At 42.7% G+C, this 25,684-nt stretch overlaps 2 protein-coding genes across 9 annotated transcripts in view; one reads left to right on the top strand and one right to left on the bottom strand.

Moving 5' to 3' along the window:
* Window positions 1-182: 182 nt before the first annotated feature.
* mars2 (methionyl-tRNA synthetase 2, mitochondrial) lies at window positions 183-5,632 on the top strand. The gene is made up of 3 exons (XM_047819409.1): window positions 183-564; window positions 2,867-3,201; window positions 3,732-5,632. Exons 1-3 carry the CDS (start codon window positions 291-293, stop codon window positions 4,884-4,886), a joined length of 1,764 nt encoding a protein of 587 aa, XP_047675365.1. The 5' UTR covers window positions 183-290; the 3' UTR covers window positions 4,887-5,632.
* The window catches only part of med12 (mediator complex subunit 12), a 45,764-nt gene continuing 25,622 nt past the window's right edge, over window positions 5,543-25,684 (bottom strand). For 2 of the 8 annotated variants that reach the window (XM_027165098.2, XM_027165096.2), the window contains exons 20-44: window positions 25,106-25,237; window positions 24,766-24,993; window positions 24,176-24,320; window positions 22,879-22,999; window positions 21,067-21,174; window positions 20,796-20,909; window positions 20,031-20,194; window positions 19,672-19,851; window positions 18,530-18,601; window positions 17,823-17,983; window positions 17,371-17,532; window positions 16,886-16,997; window positions 16,215-16,304; window positions 16,031-16,140; window positions 14,090-14,225; window positions 13,619-13,768; window positions 12,668-13,033; window positions 12,187-12,340; window positions 11,355-11,572; window positions 9,988-10,065; window positions 9,238-9,455; window positions 7,840-8,008; window positions 6,961-7,179; window positions 6,421-6,508; window positions 5,543-5,952 (exon numbers count right to left, since the gene is read on the bottom strand). In XM_027165098.2, coding sequence (XP_027020899.2) covers window positions 5,903-5,952; window positions 6,421-6,508; window positions 6,961-7,179; window positions 7,840-8,008; window positions 9,238-9,455; window positions 9,988-10,065; window positions 11,355-11,572; window positions 12,187-12,340; window positions 12,668-13,033; window positions 13,619-13,768; window positions 14,090-14,225; window positions 16,031-16,140; window positions 16,215-16,304; window positions 16,886-16,997; window positions 17,371-17,532; window positions 17,823-17,983; window positions 18,530-18,601; window positions 19,672-19,851; window positions 20,031-20,194; window positions 20,796-20,909; window positions 21,067-21,174; window positions 22,879-22,999; window positions 24,176-24,320; window positions 24,766-24,993; window positions 25,106-25,237 — 3,745 coding nt within the window. In that variant the 3' untranslated portion in view covers window positions 5,543-5,902. The remainder of the gene's footprint in view (window positions 5,953-6,420; window positions 6,509-6,960; window positions 7,180-7,839; window positions 8,009-9,237; window positions 9,456-9,987; window positions 10,066-11,354; window positions 11,573-12,186; window positions 12,341-12,667; window positions 13,034-13,618; window positions 13,769-14,089; window positions 14,226-16,030; window positions 16,141-16,214; window positions 16,305-16,885; window positions 16,998-17,370; window positions 17,533-17,822; window positions 17,984-18,529; window positions 18,602-19,671; window positions 19,852-20,030; window positions 20,195-20,795; window positions 20,910-21,066; window positions 21,175-22,878; window positions 23,000-24,175; window positions 24,321-24,765; window positions 24,994-25,105; window positions 25,238-25,684) is intronic. The other 6 variants (XM_027165102.2, XM_027165099.2, XM_027165100.2 and 3 more) reach the window with 6 other exon arrangements.

Below are 25,684 nucleotides of genomic sequence, written 5' to 3'. Positions count from 1 at the left end.
AAATACAAATGCAAAGTGTTTTAAGGGCGACTGTAGACGAATACAAATTTGTATTTATGTTTTAAAGGTTTTGTTATATAAAACTTAAACGTATTTACATTTACATGTAAAAAAAAAGGTTAATTACGACAACCAAGCGTTTATTATAAGGACTTTTATTAACCTTGCTTCGACCAATCAGCAGCTTGTATGTGTAAAATTAGCTAATCACAGCACAGAAGGTGGGGTTTAATTATGTGTTTATTTTCGCCACCCGGAAGTCCTGTAAGTGGAGAGATTTCACGTTCACAATGAGCTCTCAAAGTTTAATCGTACAAAGAAACGGCAGACAATTGCTGCGGTTGTTAAAATACGCCTCTCGCGGAGAACAACCTGGTTTTTATCCACCACTTCCGGTAACGAGTGTCCACACGTGCGCAGGAGACGTGAGGTCACATTACATCACCACTCCGATCTTTTACGTGAACGCATCTCCTCACGTCGGACACGTGTATTCCGCCGTGATAGCTGACTGTCTACACAGATACAAGCTGCTGCAGGGGTTTAACTCCAAGTTCGCTACAGGTGCGTTTTCACTTCGTTTGTAGAAACATGTGAAGGTGATCTCCATCACCTAGTGGGTAAGGTGTTGGGCTACTGATCAGGTGGTCACAGGTTCGAATCCCAAGTCCACCAAGCTGCCGCTGCTGGGCCCCTGAGCAAGCCCCTTAACCCTCAGTTGTATAAATAAATAAATAAAAGTAAGTCACTTTGGATATGGGTGTATACTAAATGATGTAAATATAAATCTCATGAGGAATACTGATCAATATCTATCACACTCAACCTTACATCTACCCATTCATCAGAAGTTTGTGAGTTTGAATCTCAGGTCTACCAAGTTGCCATTGCTGGGCCCCTGATCAAGGCCCTTAAAACTCAGTTGTATAAATTGGGAAGAAAAAAAAAACTATATATATATATCTCTCATCTGTGGGATGTGCTTAAGCCAGCGGTGTCCAATCTTATCCACAAAGGGCCGATATTGTTGCAGGTTTTCATTCCAACCAAGCACAAGTCGCACCCGATTCCACCTATTTAACCAGTTGTTCTTGGCTTTTAGTAGACTCTGGTGTGGCTTGTGCTTGGTTGGAATGAAAACCTGCAACAATATCGGCCCTTTGTGGATAAGATTGGACAGATTGGATCTGAAGGTCATGAGTTTGAATCCCTGGTCTAAGGCTGCCAATGCTGGGCCCCTGAGCAAGGCCCTTAACTATCAATTGCTCAGCTATATGCATGTATAAATGAGATAAACGAAAACTGTGATGCTACATCAGCAAAAGAAAGCTCTGGGATGTGATAGCCTAGTGGTTAAGGTGTTTGATTACTAATCGGAAGGTTGTGAGTTCAAATCCCAGGTCCACCAAGTTGCCACTGCTCTGCATGAGACAACAGCATATACTTTGTTAAATATGTGGTAGGAAACCGGAGCACCCCGAGGAAACAACCATACATGTGCTAACAAAGAGTTCAGGATAGAACCAGGATCACACAGCCTCACAACATTGTGCATTTTTATAAAACACACACGTAATATTAGATCGACTATACTGCAGATAATCCTCTTTATTTAATGTTTGAGAGCTTTTATGACACAATAATAACAAATCTAATATAATCCCTAAAGGAGATATTCAGAGGAGTTTGCAATGTTTCAATATTACCACAGATTTGGGCCAAGATGCATCATGTGACGTCATCGCGACACATGTTCATCCAAGTCCTTCTCAATTCAATTTAAGTTTATTTGTATAGCGCTTTTTACAGTCGACATTGTCTCAAAGCAGCTTTACAGAACAAAAACATAGAACAAAATGTTAATATAAAGATTAATATCATACAGAAGTTTAATATTAGATATATTTAAATGTTTGATTTTATCCCCAATGAGAAAAACTCCCTTAGATGGTAAAGGAAGAAACCTCGAGAGGAACCAGTCTCAAAGGGGAACCTCATCCTCATATGGGTGACACTAGAGGATGTGATTATAAGTATACAGTCTAAAAAATGTTGTATTGATGAGGAGGTTGTTGTCCTCAAACATCACATGGAGTTCACATCTCCTCTTTAGTATAGCAGCGTCAAACTTGAGCTGGTAGATCTCTAGATGCCTCAGGATTCTCACAGAGTCAGCCTCATCTCAGTGAAGGGTCCAAAATCAGAGCTGGTCCAATTTCCGGATGCCTCGGTATTGGTAGAAAGAGAGAAGCAGTTAAGAGGTGTGTTGAACATGACTACAGTTATCACAGCAAGTCATTACTTCAGTTTTGGCATCTGCATCAGATTAAATTCTCTTAGCAAATATCTTAGAGGATTGTTTGGGAATCTGTTTGTGGGACTGAGTGCAACAGCACCACCAGAATGGAATGATTAAGTGACGCTCAGGACGATTTTCTTTCCAGCTCAGATCGTAGATTTATGCAGTTTATCAGCAGGAGTCATGTCAGATTATCCAGATTACCCAGTGAGAAACAACAAAGATTTGATCTCCATTCAGGCCGATAGTTTTTATCCCATACATAACGTCAACATGAGCGATTGTGGAGTTTTGAGTTTCTGAAATACAGTTCGTATTTTAGGGTAATTTTAAGGCTCAAGTGGATAAGGCTCTGGGTTGTTGCACTGCCAAGCCACCATTGCTGGGCCCCTAAGCAAGGCCCTGACCCCTTCCTGCTCTGGGGCGCAGTATCATGGCTGACCCTGCGTTCTAACCACAAGTACCAAAGCCGGGATATGTGAAGAAAGAATTTCTCTTTGCTGTAACGTATATATGACAAAAATAAAGGCTGCTGCTTCTTCTATTTTCTGTTAAATGTTTTCACAGGAACTGATGAACACGGGCTGAAGATCCAGCAGGCGGCGAGTGCGGTGGGTAAAGAGCCGCTGCGTTTCTGCACAGAGGTATCGGACAGATTTCAGGATGTGTTCAGGAGCTGCAATATTGCATACACGGACTTTGTGCGGACGACGGAGGACAGACACAGACGGGCGGTGGAACATTTCTGGGATAAGCTGCTTGATAAAGGCTTCATCTATAAAGGCACTTATGAAGGCTGGTACTCCACACCAGATGAGAGCTTTCTCACAGCCAACCAGGTGACTGACAGCACAGACTCCATGGGCAGAGACATCAAAATCTCCACTGAGAGCGGACATAAGGTACTGAAAATGAGATGATCGGTACTTCATCATTACTTTTGGTGTTTAGTGCTTTACAGAAATCCTAACAGACTTAGTTCTGTAACGTACAAACCAAAGGTGACCGAGCCATGGAAAACATCGAGACGGTTGTTGCTGATAGCTCAGGCCTGTCAGAAGACTAACTAACTCTGATTTTTTATATTAACTGTTGACATGATAGCTTACAGTGAAATGTGTGGATCCTACACAGGAAATCTGGGGCTTTTAGATCTAACCAATAATTTCGTCTATTCGTCTATCAAGGTATAAATACTGTAGGTGTATCATTCCATCTATCCATCATAAGTCATCTCTGTTAATATCCTGGTATAAACGGATGTCTGTCTGTCTGTCGTCTCCACGGACATGAGCAAATAAAAACCTGTTTTTCCGAGAATTTGTAAATTGTCTTTCAGCTAGTTAGAGTTTTGATGATTAGATTTATGCCTTTTATAAATGCCTGCCACAATTTAATGAGCTTTTGAATTACCCTTTGTATTACCCACCAGGTGGAGTGGATGAAGGAGCACAACTATCTGTTCCGCCTCTCTGATTTCCGAAGCAGGCTGCAGGAGTGGTTAAGGTCGAACCCTAAAGCCATTCAGCCAGAGAAGTTTTACCATCTTGTCCTTCAGTGGTTGGAGAGCGAGCTTCCTGATTTATCAGTTTCTCGACAGAGAAGCCGTCTGCAGTGGGGCATTCCGGTTCCTGGAGATCCTGAACAAACTATCTACGTGTGGCTGGACGCTTTGGTGAACTATCTGACTGTTGTGGGTTATCCAGAGAAGCACTCACAGTGGTGGAGTGCTGTCCATCACGTCATAGGCAAAGATATTTTGAAGTTCCATGCGATATATTGGCCGGCGTTTCTCATGGCTGCAGAAATGCCCCTTCCTCAGGCCATATACGTGCACTCACATTGGACGGTGCAGGGAAAGAAGATGTCTAAGAGTCTTGGAAATGTAGTAGATCCCCTCGAGAGCGCACAAAGGTTCACAGTGGACGGCCTGAGGTACTTTCTTCTCAGGCAAGGTGTTCCAGAGACTGACTGCGACTACGACAATGACAAGGTGGCGAAGTTGTGCAACAGCGAACTGGCCGATTCTCTCGGCGGTCTTCTCAACCGTTGCACTGCGCTCTCTCTCAACCCGGAGCAGGTTTATCTTCCGTTCTGCAACATCTCCTTTCCAAAAGACTCCAGCGGAAGAGCTGTGCTAGAGGATTACAAAATGTTGGAGGGTATTTCAAGGCTACCGGTTTCAGTGAAGCAGAACTTTGACAACCTGCACGTATATAAAGCGCTGGAAGCCATCAGCACCTGCGTACGGCTGACCAACAGCTTCGTCCAAAGACACGCGCCGTGGAAGCTCGACTGCACCGAGTACAAGGATAAACTCTGGCATGACACCATACTGCATGTGTGTATGGAGTGTCTGAGGATCTACGGTGTTCTCCTACAGCCCGCTGTGCCAGTCCTGGCAGATAAAATCCTGTCCAGGCTGGGGGTGAGGGCTGATCAGAGAAGCTGGGATCATGCACTCGATTTCCTCTCAAAGTACGAAGGAAGACATTGTCCTTATGAAGGACGAGCGCTAGGTCTAGACACCGGAGTGCTTTACAGTCGTATCGAGAGAAACAAACCGAACCAAAAAAGTAAAAAATGACCCAACACACAAAAAGACGAGGTCCAAGTAAAGACTCATGTCTCGTACACAAAAGTATGTACCATGAAAGCTGGAAGAACTCTAAGCACTGGAGATGGACTGCAGGAAAGCTTGGTGATGGTTGTACACAGTTAATTTGGCTCAACTTTGATATCCACTGAGAGCTCAAACTGTCCTGATTGTTAAGCAGGTATCATTTTCCCTAAACGTATTCCATCAGCCAAGATGTGATTAGTGTTTAATGTGCTCTGTGAAAGCTAATGTTCCTAAGAGGAAGAGTTTGTCAGGGTAATCAGTTACTCCAGTTTGGAAGGAGGCTTTTGGGGAACATCCTAACTTTGTATCACTGGGCATCATATACACTTACAGACACACACACACCCTCCCTCACTCTCACACACACACACACACTCATTCGCTCGCACAATTTTGAAAATCTAATTCGGTCTGTGTGAGTGTGTTCCCCTGGAGTTTATAAAAGCGGTCCAACTCTGAGGAAGCTGCTTCTGTGGTACTAGTTTCGCTTTAAAGATAATGTGTATTATAATAATAGGTGTAGTACAGTGTGTAGGTGCAGCAGTGCACGAGTTCACTCATGATGCTTATTATTGTTATTATTATGTGATGGTTCACTTGTCAGAGTCTGGGACAAGATGTAAAAATTGACATGACTTTTTTTTTAATGAGAATACACGAAACTGAAAAATTGTACAAAGTAAAATAATTAAAAGGAAAAAACCAAGACACTGCATTGCTCTCATCATTTCATGTCCCTTTTTTTTTTTTTTGTACATCAAGTCCTTCTATTGGGCTTCACGGTCACCATTTCACAGCACCGTCCCTCAGACGACTGTGGAATTACACAAAATCTGAAAGAGTTATTCCTAGAAACAGCACTGTGGTCAGATATATGGAACGGCTGGGAATCTTCTAGACCTGAAGTCAGTGTCTGAAGAACTCCCAGCTCATGAAGACTCTGGAATTGACCCGTTCGTTTCAGAAGGGCGACGCAGGACTCATTCATACTTGGGGTAATACGAGCTGGTGTTCTGTCCGGGCTGTGTGTCTGCATAGGGAAATGGTTTTGATTAAAATCTGACACAATGAGTTGAACTCAATTTATATGACCAATTTATATAGTCCAAGGTGGATGAACAATAAACCGTTACATTTTACATGCTCTAGAGAAAATGTAAAAAAATCATAACCCATCATCCTCACAGCCATTATATTTATCACCATGTTCAACTTAACTCCATGGAAACTAGGAATCAATTTTTATTTCTTTAGCCAACATACTGCTATGCATGTTGACATAAATTTACTTTCTAAAAGCAATGAACTGTATAGTTAATTGTTATATATTTAGCAAGAAAATATGTCTGTATGTTGACTGATCTAAAGCAAGTACTTGTTTACACAGTAGAATTCCTTTAAAAGGAAAGAAGTGCTGCTGTTTCTGCTGATGCAGTCAGTTTGGGGGTGGGTTACTTCTTTGGCCTGTCCTATTTGTGTTATATGCTTTTTAACTTACTTGACAGCTGCTGTTGGAGTTGTCTGACCAAAGCAGCAGTTTGTTGTTGCTGTTGTGTCTGCTGCATGCCCTGCCCCTGCCGAGGGAACTTACAGACACACACACACACACACACACACACAGCCACACACACAGTCACAGACAGACACACACACACACACAGACAGACAGACACACACACAGACACACACACACAGACAGACAGACACACACACACACACACAGACAGACACACACACACACACACACACACACACACAGACAGACAGACAGACAGACACACACAGACAGACAGACAGACAGACAGACACACACACAGACACACACACAGACACAGACACACACACACAGACACACACACACAGACACACACACACAGACACACACACACAGACACACACACACAGACACACACACACACACACACAGACAAGTCAGGGGGAATGTATAACGTTATCAGTCTATAATTTGGAAGCCTCCGGTTACATTCGGGATCCTCTGTCATTACACATGCTGAATCTCTGTTAAACGGCTGCTCACCATGGGCTGCTGTGGAGGAAGAGGCTGCATGCCCAGAGCCTGACTCTGGGGCTGCCCTGGAGGTTGTGCTGTGCCCACCTGCTGCTGCTGGACCTGCTGTGAGGAGACCTGCTGTGACTGCTGCACCTGCTGAGAGGAGACCTGTTGCTGCTGCACCTGCTGCTGCTGCTGCTGCTGTTGTTGCTGTTGCTGCTGCTGCTGCTGCTGCTGAGCCTGTTGCTGTGGAGATGACAGAAACCACAAGAGGATACAATGAAGTGTTAATAAATTTAGAGAATCTTTATTCCTAACCCAGGTTTCCTGCTTTAGAGCCTCAGCCAATCACTCAGCGTTGATCTATGATTTGGGTTCGTCAAGAGGGAACTGCTTATGTCCAAAGTAATATCAATTCTAGAACAATAATTCTGTAAAAAATGTGAACTCATATCATTCTTTCATTCATTTACCTTTACAGCATTCAGGCAGATGTCCTTATCCAGATCGACTTACATTTTTTTACCTCATTTTATACAACTGATCAATTGAGGGTTAAGGGCCTTGCTTAGGGGCCCAGCAGTGGCAGCCTGGTGGACCTGGGAATCAAACTCACAACCTTCCGATTGGCAGCCCAACACCTTAACCACAAGGCTACCACATGCCTTCATTCACCTAAGCGAAAGGCAGAAATAGACTCTGAATGATTGCCAAGCCATCAGGGCTATTCACCTCTATTAAACTTTGAAAAAGTTTAAAAAAAAAAAAAAATACCTTCATGGGACAACAGAAGTAAGCATGGTGTAATATTTATGCATATTAATAATAACAGCCTTTGGGTACAGACCATAAGGACAGAACACACTCGTTAGCTAAATCAGAAAATCATCAGTAAAGGTAAAGTACCCGGAGAGCCTGCTGTCTCAAATACTGCTGCTGTTGTGCCTGCTGCTGCTGCTGCTGCTGGTCCAGCATCTGATTGGTGCGCATGTTGGGGTGCATGCCCTGTGCCTGCATGTGGCCTTGACTTAAGCCATGCATCATGGGAGTCTGCTGCATGGGCTGATGGGTAAACCTGCATCACGTACGGAGAACAGATTACAACACAGTAGAGTGAGTTGAGATTAAACCTGTATTTCACCTTATGTTCACACCAAAGCAACAGGCTAAGAACAAGTGCAACATCAGAATAGAGATTTTCTCAATGCAAATTAGAGATGTCAAAGAAAAAAGCAGCCAATCTACACAACTGGCTTGGTCTGACTCCCATGGTCCGATGTTGCTCAGTTCTCCTCCTGCTATTTAAATTCGGGTGTGTATTATTTAATGATGTATGGAGACTGTTCCTGCCTCTAGTCAGTGTATATAGCTAGTAATGTTAGGGAACTAGCTATGTAACTGCCAACAAATCTACTATGAAGCTTAAAACATGATAAAAGTATTAGTTTCTACATGTAAATAAAGAGAAATGCAAAAGACAAACAGCATGCGAGTGTAAACGTAGGTTGAGTAAATCGATTTTCAGCAGAACAGTGCGAGTAAAGCCCATTGTAAAGGCTTAGAACAGTCAAACATAAATTACGTAAAAGTGTACATAATGCCCCTTTTCCACCGAGGCAGTTTGAGTGTTGGAAAAGTGGTTCTTAAGCAGCATCAAAACGTTGCTGGTCTAGACTTAAGAACCGCTTGCGCAGGGGCTATGGGCGGGGCTAGAGACAGGGCTACTGTTAGCGCCTTTGATAATGTACCTTAAGTATACTAATGTTTAATACACTTTTACTTTACTGCTATATGATCAATTATCAGCACACATGATAGTAGGTAGCTACATGCTAAGGCTAACTTTTCTGTGTTAATGATAAAATAACGTTATGTACTTTCTCGATTACAACCAATGCCAATGTGTTCTCAAAGCCATGAGCATTAACAGTAAAGCAACATCCGCCATTGATGTGTTTATGTTTGCCGCTGCTGCGCTAAAGTAGCTGTGTAACATGACACGTATACAGTGACGACAGACTCGGCTCTGTGACGGCTCTCTAGCCAGTGGAAAGGAAACCGGTTCTTAGAAGGATCGCCAGTGGAACCAACATCAAACCAGCACTAGCTCTGAACCAGCACCCGGTTCTTTCTGGTGGAAAATGGGCACAAGTGGCTCGACACTGGCTCAACAGTGCCGCCGCTTATCTGATTTTCAAACTAAGAACCACAGCACATTACAGTTTTATGTAACCGGCTGCCAAAAGTCTAAGAATGAATGCATAGCATTATGTTTAGTGTCGTCGTGTGTGTGTGTTAACTGACCTCGGTGTGTTTTGCATGTTGGCTGGATACGCCCCAGGTGCCTGCTGGTGGACGTATCCGCTGGGCCTCTGCTGCATCTGCCTGAGAGGATCCACTACGGCTGGGTTGGGACCAGGATGGCCTCCGGGGAAGCCTTGGTTACCGTATGAAGAAACTATTCCCCCTGTTTGAGAAGGGTGTGGCTGCATCCCTACATGAGAACTGTAGGTGGTGTAGCCCTGTGAAATGTATGTAGATGAGGACAGTCGTTGTGAGCCGTGGTTTATGGAGCAAACCGCCTTGATGCATTGGATTTTAGCACAAAAGATTTATAAAGGCACTGCATCAGAGGTAAAACACTTTCCTTCACTAAACAGAGCAAATGTCACGTCATCAATAACTGGTGTAATTCTGATCACCTCACAAACACAAAAAACTGTGAAAAGGACAAAGTTCTGTTTTATTTTAAACCGTACCTTAAATATTTAGCTAAGTCATAAACTCTCATCAAGGTACTACTAATGCCTGTGTGTGTGTGTGTGTGTGTGTGTGTGTGTGTGTGTGTGTGTGTGTATACACACATGACCGTCTGTCTCTGTCTGTGTGCATGTGACCGAGTGTGTGAGATCAGAAAAAACTGTCCATGCAAAGCTCAGTCATCTGAATTAAAGGTAAAATACAGTATCGAACATCCTGAACTACTTTGTTACAAATACAGAACCTGTAATTAAAAAAGATGAAGGGAATAAAAGCATGCAAGGGAGCTCTTACCTGCGACGGCTGCATGGAGGAGTACGGCTGATTGGGAGCCATCTGCCTTATCTGCTGCCCAATCATGCTCTGGTTCTCCAGTTTCAAAAATAACAAACAAAGTAAGTATTCAGCAAATCACATGAAAAACAGCTACCACTACACAATTAATGACTACACAATGATTGGACACATGCAGAATTTTACAACCCTGACTCTTGGTGATGCCAGAGGGTATTGGGTAGGACAGGATTTTATAGACTGTTCATGCTACAGGCTTCTCTGAGGAAATTTAAATACCTGAGACTTCAGATAAAATCAGATATGGTGGCTAAGGGTTTTTTTTTTTTACACCTGGTCACTTCGTGTTTTCTGTGATCAGATAGCTATCCGATGGTAAAAAAAAACATGTGTAAATGTCCTCCGAAACAGTTTCGAGACGGATATAAATCGATCGCTCAAACCACTTCAGGAGGTGGTCTGGGACGCATTTCAGATGAAACTGGACAGGTGTAAATGCATGTGGTTGTTCAAGCCACATACATCAGCGCTATACACCTCCCAAACAGGAGTACGTCACTCACTAGTGATCTTTCACCCAGGCGTCTCATTGGGTCTTAAAATGCACTGCTGCCGCCAGCGAAAATGCAGCAAACACTAAATGTTGTTTTTTTTTGTAGCATAAACATCGTAACAAGTTTTTCTGTCTTCTTTTTTATTGCATTCTGAAAACCGCATACACCAAAGCGTGTTCCATTTCATTGACCTCGGAAATGTGGTCAACTGTATTTGCATTTTGGGCGAGAGTAGAAAGATCGGATCGATATCCGATTCGCCGAGACACATTTATGTGGCCTAATGTAAATGGAACAGTTTTAAAAAAACACATGAAGTGACCAGGTGTAAAAAGGCCCTAACAGAACAGCTTGATCCTCTTTGGTTATGCATGATATTGAGATTGCGTTCTGTTACTGCAGATGTTTAAATGTTTAATATTCACACTTGGAAATAATCCTGCATTATTTAATACCGTCATTTCCAACCTCTGAACTCGAAGCTGAGGAGACAGAGGCTGAGGTTGGACATTACGGCATTAAAAAAAAAAAAAAAAAATTTCAGGATTATTTCAAAACGTTTAGATTTAACGTGTTAAACGACTGGACATTCTGCACGCAGCATAAAGGTAGCACACAGATTAGATTCTACACACTTCACATTTCGAGGCCTAATCTAAAACCTGGATTTTGTGATTGTAAAAAATTGGCCTCAGAAACAATCGACCCTTAATATAAAATCCTGTCGATAGAACATGACCAATAGCTAATTAAGATCTCGCTCAGCTGCTGCTTCTTAGTTTATAGGGTTTTGCTGTCTGTTATCAGACTCACCAGTCTGACCTGCAGTTGCTGCCGGAGTATCTGGCCCTGCTGCATCGCAGGCTGTGGTTTGAAGCCTATCGGGTACTGCTTATTATCCATGCTCATCATGCCCATGCCACCAGGAAGGTTGGATATCATGCCTGGGTAATTGGGCCGCGTGGGCATGATCTTTTGATGATTGTTCATAGGCATGCGAGGTCGATACGGAGGCTCCAGTCCTGGCCCTCCTGTAACACAATTCAATGAAATAAAGTGAATAAGATCTCAATCTGTCTAAAAAACACATCAAAACAAAACAAAACAAAACTGTAGCTGCTATGTACATATATGTTAAGGTAATGTACTTATTACTGGTAAAGACTGATACTGTGTCTGAAGTCTGAACTCATTCCTTCTTCACAAGCCACTTGTTCGAAATACTAGTCAGGATGTAGCCGTACTGCAGAGAGGTTCACGGCAGGAGTCCACTACATCACCCAAAGTCCTCTTAATTCAGTATACAGCAGATACAAAACTGCACACTTAAGCATTACAATGCATTGCTATTCCTTTGTACTTGTTCGAGATGGATAAACATTTACAAACGTAACGAAAACTTTATTTTCAACCGGTAAAACCAACAGGTATTTTAGTGGCATGTTTAATACAGAAAAGTCCTTTTTAAAAAGAAACGCGTGTGTGTTTTCAGTTCAGCGGATAATCTGTATGGTCACTGTTGATTTTTATAACTGTGGATCGCCTTTAACTTTACATCATTACTGCTCGATAAAAAAGCAGGCTATGTAATACTGAGTGATGTTTAGATTAATAAGAGGAGGTGAAGGTGATCTTCAGGCCTGACCTGGAGGAAGAGGTTGATTCTGAGTGTACATGATGGGCGCCTGGTTGTAGGGCATTGCTCTGTAAGAGTGGTTGGGCTGGCTCATGGTCATGATGTCAGGAGGCATGGCTGGTCCGTGAAATGACATTACAGCGGGGTTACGTGCCGTGTAGTCCTGGATAACACAGATAAGCAAGCTTAAAAAGGAGCTTAAAAATCACATCAAACTAAGTAACACGACCAAAGTGAATAATCATCTGAATGCTAGACCTCGGAGACATTTCTGCCTGAAAATAAATTTGCTTGACGCCCTTCCCTAGGTGGTCCCTGACGATCTGTTCATTAATGTAATAATATTGACATTTTGTTTGCCTTGTTATTGGATCACCTGAGCAGGATATTAATACCAGGTGTGAAGAGCCCATTTGTCTTACAGTGATTGAACCTGTCAGCTAAAAACCAACTGGAACAAAAACTACCCAAATTTCAGAAGATAACCAACCTCTGGTTTATTTACAGATGAAGTTTTCTTCTTCTTGGACTTCTTCTTGACCGTATCCGGACCCACACTAGGCATGCTCTTATCGGTCTTCACAGCCTCCACCATCTTCTTCTCTGGTTCTTGTGGCACAGGTGTAGGAGGCTCTTCCTCTTCTGGGGGCAGGGGCAGAGGCTCCAGGTAATAGCTACGTGGTTTGGGTTTCAGATGAGTGTGATAAAGCAGAAGTCTCTGCTGTTCTTCAAAGCGGGTGACCTTGCGGTCTACGCGTACTGTGCCGAACCAGCCCCAGGAAAGAGGAGCCGAGTGCTTCAGGCCCTCGAATACGTCCCAAGGGGAGATTTTCTGCTTCGTCGACACCTGTAGGCCCTGTAGCAAGAAGGAACGATGGAAAGGGAATTTCTTAGAACTATAAAAGTTTAAAAAAAAAAAAGAAAAAAAAAGAAAAGAAACTGAAATCGGATTGGCCGAGAATAAAATGGGCGTGTCAGCAAGCACAAGTGTACATAAATAGTGTACGCTTCATGTACTCAACAATTGTAGCTTTTTTTACGTACTGGAAAATGGGTGTGGCTACAAGGTGCTGATGCTCAGGTGGAACATTTTTTCAAGGTGGCGCACAAAAATGGCGGACAAATTATCTTACGGATGTCTTAAACTAGCGACCATTGTACGATTTATTTTTTAATAAACATGTGAATCGTCGGTGGGGGGAAAAAATGTACCACATTCAAAATCTAGCAGTGTCACATTACATGCATTTGAATATCAACTGGGAAATGGCTTACACGTGAGCTTGGTGTTTTTATAGTGATCTAAAATTCATACACTAGATGGTAGAAAGAACAGTACACAATAGTAACTAGTGCATAGTGTGTAAAGCCTCATTTGGGACGATACACTTTACTTCATGGATTAACTGGTTTACAAATGAACAGGAGTGTAGAGGAGTACCTCTTTCTCAAACCCAGCGATTTTGTTCCCCTTGGTGTCTATAAGCGATCCCTGGGGTTCACAGGTAATGACGTCCCGAGTCTGTTTGGGTAGTGGCAGTAACTGTCGCACCTTCTCCAAACTCTCAGACTGGCGATCCCCCAGCTCTTTCTGCACAAAAAACCAGTGCACACAAAATGACATGAGTGATCAAATGCAACCTACACCGTGTGTAATATCTGAGAAGTGACTCATTGGTCAATAGTAAGGCTAAAGGTTTATGATAGATAGATAGATAGATAGATAGATAGATAGATAGATAGATAGATAGATAGATAGATAGATAGATAGATAGATAGATAGATAGATAGATAGATAGATAGATAGATAGATAGATAGATAGATAGATAGATAGATAGATAGATAGAGGTTAGTTTAGTAGCATCTTTGTACACTGATAACGGTATGAGCTATTTATAGGCTCTCTCTCACCCTGAGCTTCTTCACCAGGTTCATGTAAGCCCTCTTGTTCTCCTCCATGCCACCCTGAGAAATGCTGGACATGTCCGCCGCCAGTGTCCCGTTAATCAGCACGCTCAGCATGTCCAGCACGGTGGTGAACAGCTCGCTTTTGCACACACACACAAACAAGTCACACAAACTGTTTTTGCAGAGACACCAGATAACACAACACATCGACAACAAGTTACCGACTGGCGTCGTTAGTTGCTACTTAGATACTACTATGATCGTGCAGTTGCACAGATTACTGTACTACTATGCAAACAAGTCATATTCTACGATGTACATGGTGCATATTTCTAGTAGTCTTTATATGTATTCCAGCTTAGTTTTATTTACTGTGTTTGTGTGTATGCATGTGAGGGTTCTCGGCATTTGCTGTGGACAGCAAAGAAAGAATTTCATTGTACAGGGAACTTGTTTCTCACCGTGTGTAAATTACTGATAAGTAGTGGTGTAGTCTACGTGATACGCAGGTATACGCCGTATACCCACTAGGAAATGCCAAGGATTTCCATATACCCACTAGGAAAGGCCAAGGATTTCCGTATACCCACTTAAAAAGTGTGAGGATACGTAACATTATCGTTTTGTGACAGAACTTTCATTCATAAATTCACCCCGTCTGTGTTGCGAACACAGACTGTGGTTGTGATTGTGAATCACTAACGTTTTTGGACCATTGGGGCTTCCGTGGCCTGTGACCTGATCTGACGTCACCTACCAAGGAGGAAAATCAGTTGCTTGGCGGTGTTTTGTGGCGCAAATTTGAAATTAACTAACTAATGTAAAAGAAGATCTGAAACGAAAGCAGACCCAAACTACACTCTGAGTGTTTTCGGAAGCCTGCGCCTAAAGTACAGCAGCTTCGGGTGACATTTCACCCACAGCCCGAGTACAAATGTATTTAGAAAGCTTTGTAAACTACCAGTTCATTCAGTTCATAATATTCTGCAATGAAAGAGTGTTGGTGATAAAACTGAACAAATGTTTATTGTTCACTCTTAAATGTACATTGAAAATTGACAGCTGAAACCTGTGCTCCAGGTCCCATATTCACATAACATGTAAGGCTAAATGTAGCTCTTAAAGGTATAAAGTTCACCCAAAAATGAAAATTGTGTTATTTTTCAAAATATCGTCTTTTGTGTTAAACAGAAGAAAAACTCATACAGTTTTGGAACAACTTGAGGGTGAGGAAATAATTTTTCATTTTTGGGTGAACTAAACTATACCTTTAAGAGCTACATTTAGCCTTAAATGTTATATGAATATGGGACCTGGAGCACAGGTTTTTTCAGCTGACTGTCTTTTGTTGCTTATAATAAATTGGAATGTTGATAACACATAAGCAGTCTTTAATAATGCTCTAAATTACATGTAGATGCATATTTTATGCATTAGTGAGTGATGGTGCCTATGGGGTGTCGCTCTAGGATGGGTGCGTATGAGGCTGGGGGGGGGGGGGGATCACAGTATACTCACTACAAAAAACTAGACTACACCACTGGTGATAAGGATAGAGGCTAGTTCAGGCAAAAAGCTACCAGGATGGTGTGCCCATTAAAACACAGCAGCTCCAAATAATCCAGTTCTTTAACATTACCATTAACAATTTAATGCGGCTGTGGAGACAAAGCTCCTCCCACCCTGCTACAAAGAATTCTCAACACTGTGCGTATGACAATAAGCGCTTTGAATCTTGAATCATAAACTTGTTAGTAACAGGAGAGCTGTGGAACTGTACAGCAGCCAGACTTGAGGTTTAGCATTTCTTACTACAAACTGATGGCACTTGTGTCAGTTTCCATACAGCATGTAGCCGTGTTCCGATCATGACATACAGTGTGGAGGGAGAAGAAAAATAAACTGAGGTTTTAGCATTTTTTTTTTAAAGAGTTCATCACCCACTTGTTAGACTGCATGTCGACTGTGCCGCTGCTGATGATGTCGAGGAGAAGCACTGCCCACTCGGTGGTCTGCTGTGTGCTGCGCTGCACCGTGTCAAACATCCCGCCCACCTAAATCACACAAGAACCTGTTAGCAAAAAGAAACCTAATGGTAACATGTGAGAAGAAAGAACAGGATCCTCACCAGGTTGAGCCGCAGCTTCAGAGCCTCGTGCATCATCTGCTTGGCCTTGCAGTCGTCCTGGTACTGATCCTCACGCCAGTTAGTGACAATCTGTTAAAATATGTCAGCATTCAGTCTTAGTTAAGGCCAAACCCAGAGGTGTGCTTTCAGCAGGGGTGGCCAACCAGACAGAGACCAAGAGCCACATTTTTTACTGTGTTACCGCAAAGAGCCACACCATACAAATGAACATCACCTTTTTTTTTCCCCCTGCCATTTTAAGAGCCAACTTGACACTAAATGTTTACTCAAATGATCTTGCTCCTACTGGGATACTTTGAGGTATTTTCATCCCACTCACATGCGCGTTTGACGAAAATACCATATTGAACTCAAAAGAAGCGACACGCACAATAAAAAGACACAAATACAAAGTTCGTTATGAACGCAAGAGCCGCATGAAACTGGGCAAAGAGCCGCATGCGGCTCGGAAGCCACGGGATCGCCGCCCCTGGCTTACGGGAAGCACAGATGCAAATAAGCTCTGGAAAAAGAATTATACTAGTGCTAAGATGAAATCAAATCCATGCTCACGAATGATGTAAACATACCGTTCATTCATGTAAGAACAGAATCGTAAGGAGACAAAAGTATGCGACATTTTAACTGGTTATAATAAGCCGCTGCTGTACCTGCTGCACTTGGCTGTAGAGGGAGGTGAGGAGTCCCTCTCTCTGCTCGTCCTGGCCTTTCAGGCATGTCAGTACCAAGGACAGGAAAGGCTGCTGGCTCAGCAGTGACATACTACAAAATAAAAATCACCACAGGATGAAGATGATCCAGAACAGTAATGTGCGTGAACCTTAGGTGCAAGACAGATAAAGAAGAACCTTGATATTTATATAGTGCCTTAAATAAAAGGTTCCGAAAAGGAACAGAAAAGTGTGTGATAGATAACAACAAACTGGAACATTACATTAACACTTCCTGTCCAAATAGATGATTCGATGGTGTGTTTGTATATAGAAATGGCTTTATGTGGTATTTGGGCATTACTGATCAAGATTTTATACATAAATGTGAGCATGCATCCCTCCATCACAACAGCAAGGCCAGTTATTTATTTATACATTAGTTTGTACTTTAGTTTCTTTCAAATTTCAGAAGTTTTTTGTACCTCTTCTGTTTCTGTCGATCTCTCTCCTTGCGTGAGGAGGACCCTAGGTGCTGCCCCTTCTCCAGCTCCTCCCCTGCTGCTTTCAGGACGTGTCCCTGTACTGAGGTGGGCAGTTTTGCAATCAGTGGGGCCACCAGCCACACACCTGAGCGCTCTGAAGAACTGTGCACACCCAACACACACACACACACACACACACACACACAGAAACACACACACACAGAGAGAAACACACACACAAAATGTCACCTCAGCTCCACAGAATGCCATGGAATGATGGCTGCTTGTTAGAAGCTCCATGTCACTGACTGCTTGAAACATTTTCCTTATTATTTGAAACTTCACAAGGTTACAATAGGTGTAAAAAACCCTCCATCAAGCAGAAACCCAGTAAGGCAAGAGAGGCCCAGTGAGGATGGGGTTTCTGCTGGGCCTTGATTGGGTTCACACACCTGAGCACTGGCTTGAGCTTGCTGGTGTTGTTGCTATTGGAGACAGAGCTGCTGGAGGCAGCCGAGCCGTTCCAGGAAGGGTTACTGGAGTTCATCTCCGCAGACTTCTGGAAAACCTCGATGGTTGCCTTGGCAATGTTCTCCAGCAGGGAATAGAGCTCCTGTACACAGTGACAAGGTGCTGCTTCGATATATAACATCTATAACCCAACATCCAGTAACACACAGGATCATATTTAAAAACAGCCCTAAAGGATTCCTTCAGGATTCTTAAGCTAACCTACAGATAGGGTACAAATAAAAGACCGACTTAAATGAAAGCAAAGACCATCGTCGACACCCATCAAAATAAAATAAAAAAAAACGGAGAATTCATTTTGCTTTTAATTGAATAAAAAGAAAAAAGAGGGGGGAAAAAGTCTTCTCAACTTCCAAAATCAGTGAGCTGCTTTTTTTGTTTTTTAGCAGTGCTTCATTTTCATTTCGATAAGAGGAAATGTATTGAAATAACTGCCTGTAGTCATGCACATGTTACAGATGTGGTGTTTAAATCAGTCCTTAAGGTGATAATCATACATCAGATCACATGCCTTTTTCCACGGCACTTTTTTATAGGTGAATTCGAGGCATGTACTTTATTTATTTATTTATTTATTTATTTATTTATTTATTTCCTTCCTTCCTTCCTTGTTACAGAGAGGACTTACGTTATTAGAACTTTGCTTGATCATTAGCTGGAGTTCAAGAGAAGACTGTCTCATGGTCCACTGATCCAGGTTCTGTAAGAGAGAAAATTAGACGCGGCGTGAAATAAAGGACAGAGTGAACACAAAGCCATGGGGAAGTGAAGGGGTAGAAGTGAGCCATGGTTTTTAGTTAATATTCAAAGAAATGAAGGCTTGAGACGGCCACAAAGAACCCAATAGGAGAGAACGGAAACACACGCATGTAATAAACATGTATACATGTAAACACACAAACTTCACATTTCTTAACCTAAGCTACATCTTGGCTCATTACAGTACAGGTGTGGATAAAACAGAAAGCAGCCAGGACAAGGAGATTTTTTTTTTTAAATCAATGTTTTGTTTAACAACCTGGAAAAAAACCCTTTTCAACATAGCATTTAACCAGTAGCTCGATGCTGTACCGATCGTGTGAGCTACTCGTGTCATGGCTGATAGTAGAAACATCTGCAATGTACTAGGTGATGTGCTAATCAAAAGATACGCGAGTGAAACCCACTTTAAGACCTGACCTGGTACACTTATTTATTAATGTTTAGTCATATTAGAGCCGGACTAGAAACAGGCTGCAAAGCTGAAACCATAGAGCAGCTACTTCAAAGTGGAAGCCGATCCTCTCACCACCCCGTTGCCTTCCAGCTGAATGTACAGCTGCACAGTGATCGCTTGTGGGGGTGATATTTGGGTTTGTTCGGTCAGGGGTTCACTTAAAGTTCATGAGAATGATGGATGGAAAAAATTGTCAGGGGACTGGTATCAGTTTCATACACTGGGACACTGATACAAGTGTGTGAGGACAGGCAGATCACCCAGTCGTTTCATGTAACAGACTGAAATCACAATAACACACTTGAGGCAACTTTTTAAACATGTACTGAAAGCGATGCTCTTGCCTACGTTGAACTGTGTTTAAAAAGCGCCATTAAATACTGTTAAAAAAAAAAGATGTTATATTTCAGACTGTGGTTGGAATACGGTCCTGGGAAAGTACTTCAGTTTGAAATAAATAAATAAACAAATAATAACACAGGAAAAAAAATAAATAAATACTACCGCAGATCAGTTCAGTGTATTAATAAAGTTTGTTTATTTGTGTATCAGACCTGGAGGATGCGTTTGATGCGTTGTCTCTGAGGGTTTTCTCCTTCCTCACTGTCCAGCTGCCTGTGTGGGTAACAGATGAGCTGCAGCAGCCTCTGTGCCTGGATGTTCACCAGCACGGGATCCTGAAGAGCGCTGCTGTCCTCGGAGAGAGATTTGAGACAGCGCTCTCCTACCCACTCCTGAAACAGAGACGGACAGCGGACGGAGTTATGGTCCGCATGGTGCTTTACTTCAGATGAGGGGAATTAAGTGCCATGTCTTGCATGAGTGGCACATTATTATGCTGTTAATTCTGAGAAAACATTACAGCTACAAGAACCTATACAGTTTAAAAGTAGATGCTCTTGTGGTTTCTCACCTGCTGACAGATGCTTTTCAGCACGTACTTGGCGTAAACGTCTAGGCTGGCTGTTTCTATGGAGATGTTGCGGCCTCCGGATTTTTTGGAGCCCATGTCGTCCTCCCCGAGGTCGTCTAAGCCAGCAGGGTGGGAGAAGCCTGAGCCTTTTAACTCAGCATCTCCTACAACAGAAACACCCGGTCACCGATGCAAACAAAGAAAATACACACGTGGACAAAATTGTTGGTACCCTTTGGTGAATGAAAGAAAAACTCACAATGGTCACAGAAAAAAAACTTTAATCTGACAAAAGTAATAATAAATAAAAATTCTATGAATGTTAACCAATGAAAGTCAGACATTGCTTTTCAACCTTGCTTCAACGGAATTGTTTAAAAAAAAACTCATGGAACGGGCCTAGACAAAAATGATGGTACCCCTAGAAAAGACTGAAAATAATATGACCAAACGGACGTGTTAATTCAAGTTGTGTCCACTAATTAGCACTACAGGTGTCTACAATCTTATAATCAGTCATTGGGCTCCAGGTAGTCGCTGTGCTGTCTGGTGACATGGTGTGTACTGTACCACACTCAACATGGACCAGAGGAAGCGAAGGAAAGAGTTGTACCTTTTGAGACCTAGGCATTTCTATTTTGAGTCATTTAGGTATTTTTGTCAGATTGTATTAATTCAGCTGTGTAAATGATGTACGCGGGTAATGTCTGTGTTACACTGTAAAACTAAAACTGACATTGTATTTGAAACAAAACAAACCCTCACCGAGCATGAAGACGGCCTTTAGGACGGCAAACACGGCACCCACTACGATACTGTTCTGAGATGCAGCCAACAAGTGGCGATCACATGACGACCTGATGCCCACTGTCGCCTTATCTGAGGAACCAGATTTTAGTCAGAGATTACATATAAAAGATTTTTATTCATGAAGCACCATCGATCGATCAATCGTGTTCGACCTGGTACATGATGCATCGAAAGCACTGAAAACATGCATGCACACATGTAACAAGTGTGTGTGTGTGTTAGTTACCTGTCTTGCTGTCCTGTGGACATGGATTTCTCTGAGGGGTTCTGAACAGATGCAGCAGAATCCTACAGGTCAGTCTGGCTCCTGGTTCTGAGTCCTGCTCACTACATGCTGGAACACGATTACAAAATTTACACATTTTCAGTTATTGAGCTGCTACACGTTATGGTGCATGTGATATAATCGGCAAATGCATGAGGTGTATACTTCATGAAGACTCCCAGCTCTGTGATTTATACGGAGATTGCTAATCGTGTGTCAATCAATTGTAATTCTTCCGGCAACATTAAAAAACACGTGTGTAGAAATCGGGTTTCCTCTGAATGGTAGTTTTAACCGAACATAAGAAGTACACAATGAAACCACAGCATTTGGTCTAACCAGGTTGTATTTCTGAGAGAAAAATAGACTTGGACATGGACTTAATTACAATCACTGACACTGAATGCTGTATCGGGTTTGTGAGAGAAATAAACGAGGGCCTGCTGGTATTAGCAGCTCACACACACACACACACACACACACACACACACACACGAGGAACTTTCACACTGTGATCTTATCTAAACACATGATGAATGTCTTCTAGCATAGGTGAGAACCCTGTTGTAATATACCTGCTTTGGTTTCAAACCTCTTTAGGAGACATGCCTTGGTCTGGGTAGATCACAGTGAGACGTGTCGGGGTCTGAATCATCATGCCTGAAGTGTGTCTTTACGAGTACACACACGCAACATCTCCCCATGAGGCAGCGCTTCACAGCTGTGTGAATGCAGTGGGAGGTTTGCGTCACGATCCTGCCGACACGCTCGCCGCCTCACTCTTACGCAAGCTGTTTAAATACAACACCGTTGCTAAAAGGCACGGGTTCTAGAGGTGATTTTGAGAAGCCATAAAAAAAGACTTTAGAATCACGGTGTGAAATATTTCTAACAGCGAAAGGCAGATGCAGACTACACGGCTATATTTACCCCGAACAGCAAGCCAGACACGAAATGTTTGTCTGTCTGTACGGCAGCCAGCGAGCTGCTCACATGCTAAACAAACAAACAGCTTGATACCGGATTTTCAGACTCGCGAGTGGTCGGCTGTGCTGAGGAATTGTTTTAGGCTGCTGTTCAGAGTGAAACCGTTGAATTGATGCTTTCGGCCCTGTGAGAAGCTCCGGAGCTCTCTAACTAGATACATGAGATACCGGCTTCATATCAGGGAAACGTCTTGACTGTTTCCATAGTAACCATTACACAGCAATTGGTTTACTGGAAAGGGAAAGGTACGGTCACATTTACACGACGTAGTGAGTTAGACTCACGATGACATTAATACGATATCTGTTTATGATACTATGATGGTTACGAGGCCATCGGAGTTGTGCAAATCATCTGCTGGGTTGGGCAGCTTTTACATGCGAGATTTTCAGGTGTACATTTGTATCGATTGATTTTGGACGCTGTTCCACCAGTTGTTTCCGACGTAACTGCACAAAACTGATTTGCCTTTCAATCAATAAGAACAGTGTTTTTTTCTGGCACTTTTTCCTACAGGTTCCAGTCTAATAAACCTCCATTTCCCCCACCGATGGAGAATTCTTCTAATACATCACTATTCATTCTAAAATAACTTATTAAATGCGATTGAATTAGCATGACTATCGTTAAGCCGACTTCTACTTACGGCTGAGAAGAAAAAAAAAAAATTTCCATAAATTTAAAGTAACATTGTTCTGCAGGAAAGCAGCCTGTTTTTTTTTTAAAAGTGAGCTATAATGGTGTTTTCTGAATGAAATTAAGCAGAGTGTGACAGCAATACTGTACCAGCGTTGAGGAGAGAAGGAATGGCCACGCAGCGCACCAAATCCTCCAGAAGCAGACATTGCCGAGCTATAAGGATGGCAACGAACGTAGCCAGGGAGTCGTGGAAAGATAAATCGCTCACCTGCAGGGGAAAACAAAATGAGCATTTAGGCAGAGGGACTTGTAATTAACTTTGCCATGACCAGTTCCTAAAGCGTCCCAGAGAGCAGATTTAAAGCCAATTAAAAATCAAACTTTGTGGAAATCCTTCCCTGATGAAACAGATGGGCGACAGCTATCACAGTAATGACAAGTCCCTCTGCCTTGTCTGATCTCTCCACCCAGACATGTACCAGACAATAACCCTGGAATCATCCTAAGCCACAATTTGCATGCTTTTCTTTTTTTATATGCCTTAGACATCATTGATATCCTAGTCTGCAGTTTAAACCTGTTTTATCTATTAAAAAAAAAACACATACTCAATGAATATACTTAATTCAAATGCATGCATTTCCATGTGACTGTATGGTTATAGTAACACCGTTTGTTTTTGGATGTCCATCAAGTCTTTCAGCCGTATATATATTTTTAAAGCCATGAATAAAATTGAACTCTTTAAACCAATGACCAAACCCAGGCATCTTTCCATTAATACTACAGTGTGTGAATGGATCTTGTTTACTCTACAAGTAATTAGTTAAAAAAAATTAGCTACCTGCTTAAATTATTATATTTATTAACAGCAGAGAAAAGATGAGAAACTTAATATTTTAAAGCAAACCATCTCTTAAACCTGACGGACCACATATCAAACAAACACCTGTGTTATTTTCAGTGTCACACGTCGTTTAATACCTTTTTAAGTGCCATTCTCACTTTTTGTCTGTGACTGACAAAGCTACAGATAACACAATACTCCACAGACCACTTTCGTTTTTCAGAAATAGTAACAAGTGCAGCATTTATTTATTTATTTATAACTTTTATTTAATAATAATTAAAAAAAAAGAAAGAAATAAAAGGATCTGAAGCAGTGAGAGTGTGTGAGAGAGTGAGAGTGTGAGTGCGTGCGTGGGGTAGCCTAGTGGTTGGGGTGTTGGGCTACCAATCGGAAGGTTGTGAGTTCGATTCCTATGTCCACCAAGCTACAACTGTTGGGCCCCTGAACAAGGCCCTTAACCCTCAATTGCTCAGTTGTATAAAAATGAGATAAAATGTATGTCGCTCTGGATAAAGGTGTCTGCTAAATGCTGTAAATGTAAAATGTAAAAGTGTGTGTGTGTGTGTGTGTATGTGTATACAGGTGTGCACTCACATCCACGTTACAGAGCAAGTCGTTGAAGCCACAGTTGCCGTTGTTAGAAGAGCAGCACAGAGCCTTTAGGACCCCCAGCCATTCTGCGCTCAGAGAACGGCAATATGCTGTCAGCTCCGCACACAGGATACCGATATCATTAACCCTGACACAACACACACAAGTTTTAACATTAAACCAAGGTGACGGTCACAAAGGAAATTAAGATCACACAATTTTGGATGAATTGGGGAATACGGCTTTTTGTTTCCCCAATTATTAGAACTCAAAATAAATTGTAAAAAACACACGATTCTCAAAAATTTACTAAAAGTTTACGTCTTTTCATGATATACGGGTCTGTCACTGAAACCTACAGAGATGATCAGGTAACAGTGAAGGTGAGGTTTGCTGCAGATCGCTCAGAACGATAACGTGCAGCCGGTCTGCTCCTTCATGGAGAATAGTGACTTTCTTAGCAACAGTGTTTCTAAACAATACTGAAGAACCTTTAATGGACCTTCAGTGGACATCATCAGGAGAGATGAGATCATGCCTAACTAATGAACTAACTAAGGAAGTGAAACAGGTCGTTGCTGGAACGTTCGTACCTGTCAGGGTCACGGTGGTCCACACACACGTCCATCAGAACATTACACACAAAGCTGTAGCGGTTAGCTGGGCTGTCGTTAAGAATCTTGCCCACCATGGAGTGGTTGAGGTTGTGGGCTGAAGGGTTCGCTATGGCGTCGATCATAAACATCTGGTCCCACCGCATGTTGGAGTCTGATGGGTCGATGTTCCAGTAGATGGAGTTCTTCACTTTGGAACAAAACTCACTGAGGAAAATGAAACGGACACATTGCAGGACGACTTAGAAATGATGCACAAATAAATCCAGCTGTTGGTGGAGAACCTGTAGAATTATACACAGACGCTGAGGGGTCTCACCTGAAGATCTCTCCAAACTTGCTCTTCAGATGACTGCAGGAGGTATAGAGGTCATACAGGTAGGCCAGGATACAGCGCTCGGCTGACGAACAGTCTGCAGGATTCACCCCCGACTTCACCACAATGCGCAGCCTACACACAGACACACGCACGCAGACACACAGACACACGCACGCAGACACACAGACACACGCACGCAGACACACAGACACACGCACGCAGACACACAGACACACGCACGCACACACACAGACACACGCACGCAGACACACAGACACACGCACGCAGACACACAGACACACGCACGCAGACACACAGACACACGCACGCAGACACACAGACACACGCACCCACACACACAGACACACGCACGCACACACACAGACACACGCACGCACACACACAGACACACGCACGCACACACACAGACACACGCACGCAGACACACAGACACACGCACCCACACACACAGACACACGCACCCACACACACAGACACACGCACGCACACACACAGACACACGCACCCACACACACAGACACACGCACCCACACACACAGACACACGCACCCACACACA

Source organism: Tachysurus fulvidraco, chromosome 10, assembly GCF_022655615.1.
Source record: "Tachysurus fulvidraco isolate hzauxx_2018 chromosome 10, HZAU_PFXX_2.0, whole genome shotgun sequence".
NCBI lineage: Eukaryota > Metazoa > Chordata > Actinopteri > Siluriformes > Bagridae > Tachysurus > Tachysurus fulvidraco.
The sequence above is the reverse complement of the archived record's forward strand: the minus strand, read 5'-3'. Positions and strand labels throughout refer to the sequence as shown.

Excerpts from the sequence above, each read along its gene's own strand:
- mars2 (XM_047819409.1), top strand. The coding sequence starts at position 291 with ATGAGCTCTCAAAGTTTAATCGTACAAAGAAACGGCAGACAATTGCTG. Across the intron at positions 565-2,866 it reads TAACTCCAAGTTCGCTACAG|GAACTGATGAACACGGGCTG; the intron begins GTGCGTTTTCAC and ends ATGTTTTCACAG. Across the intron at positions 3,202-3,731 it reads CCACTGAGAGCGGACATAAG|GTGGAGTGGATGAAGGAGCA; the intron begins GTACTGAAAATG and ends ATTACCCACCAG.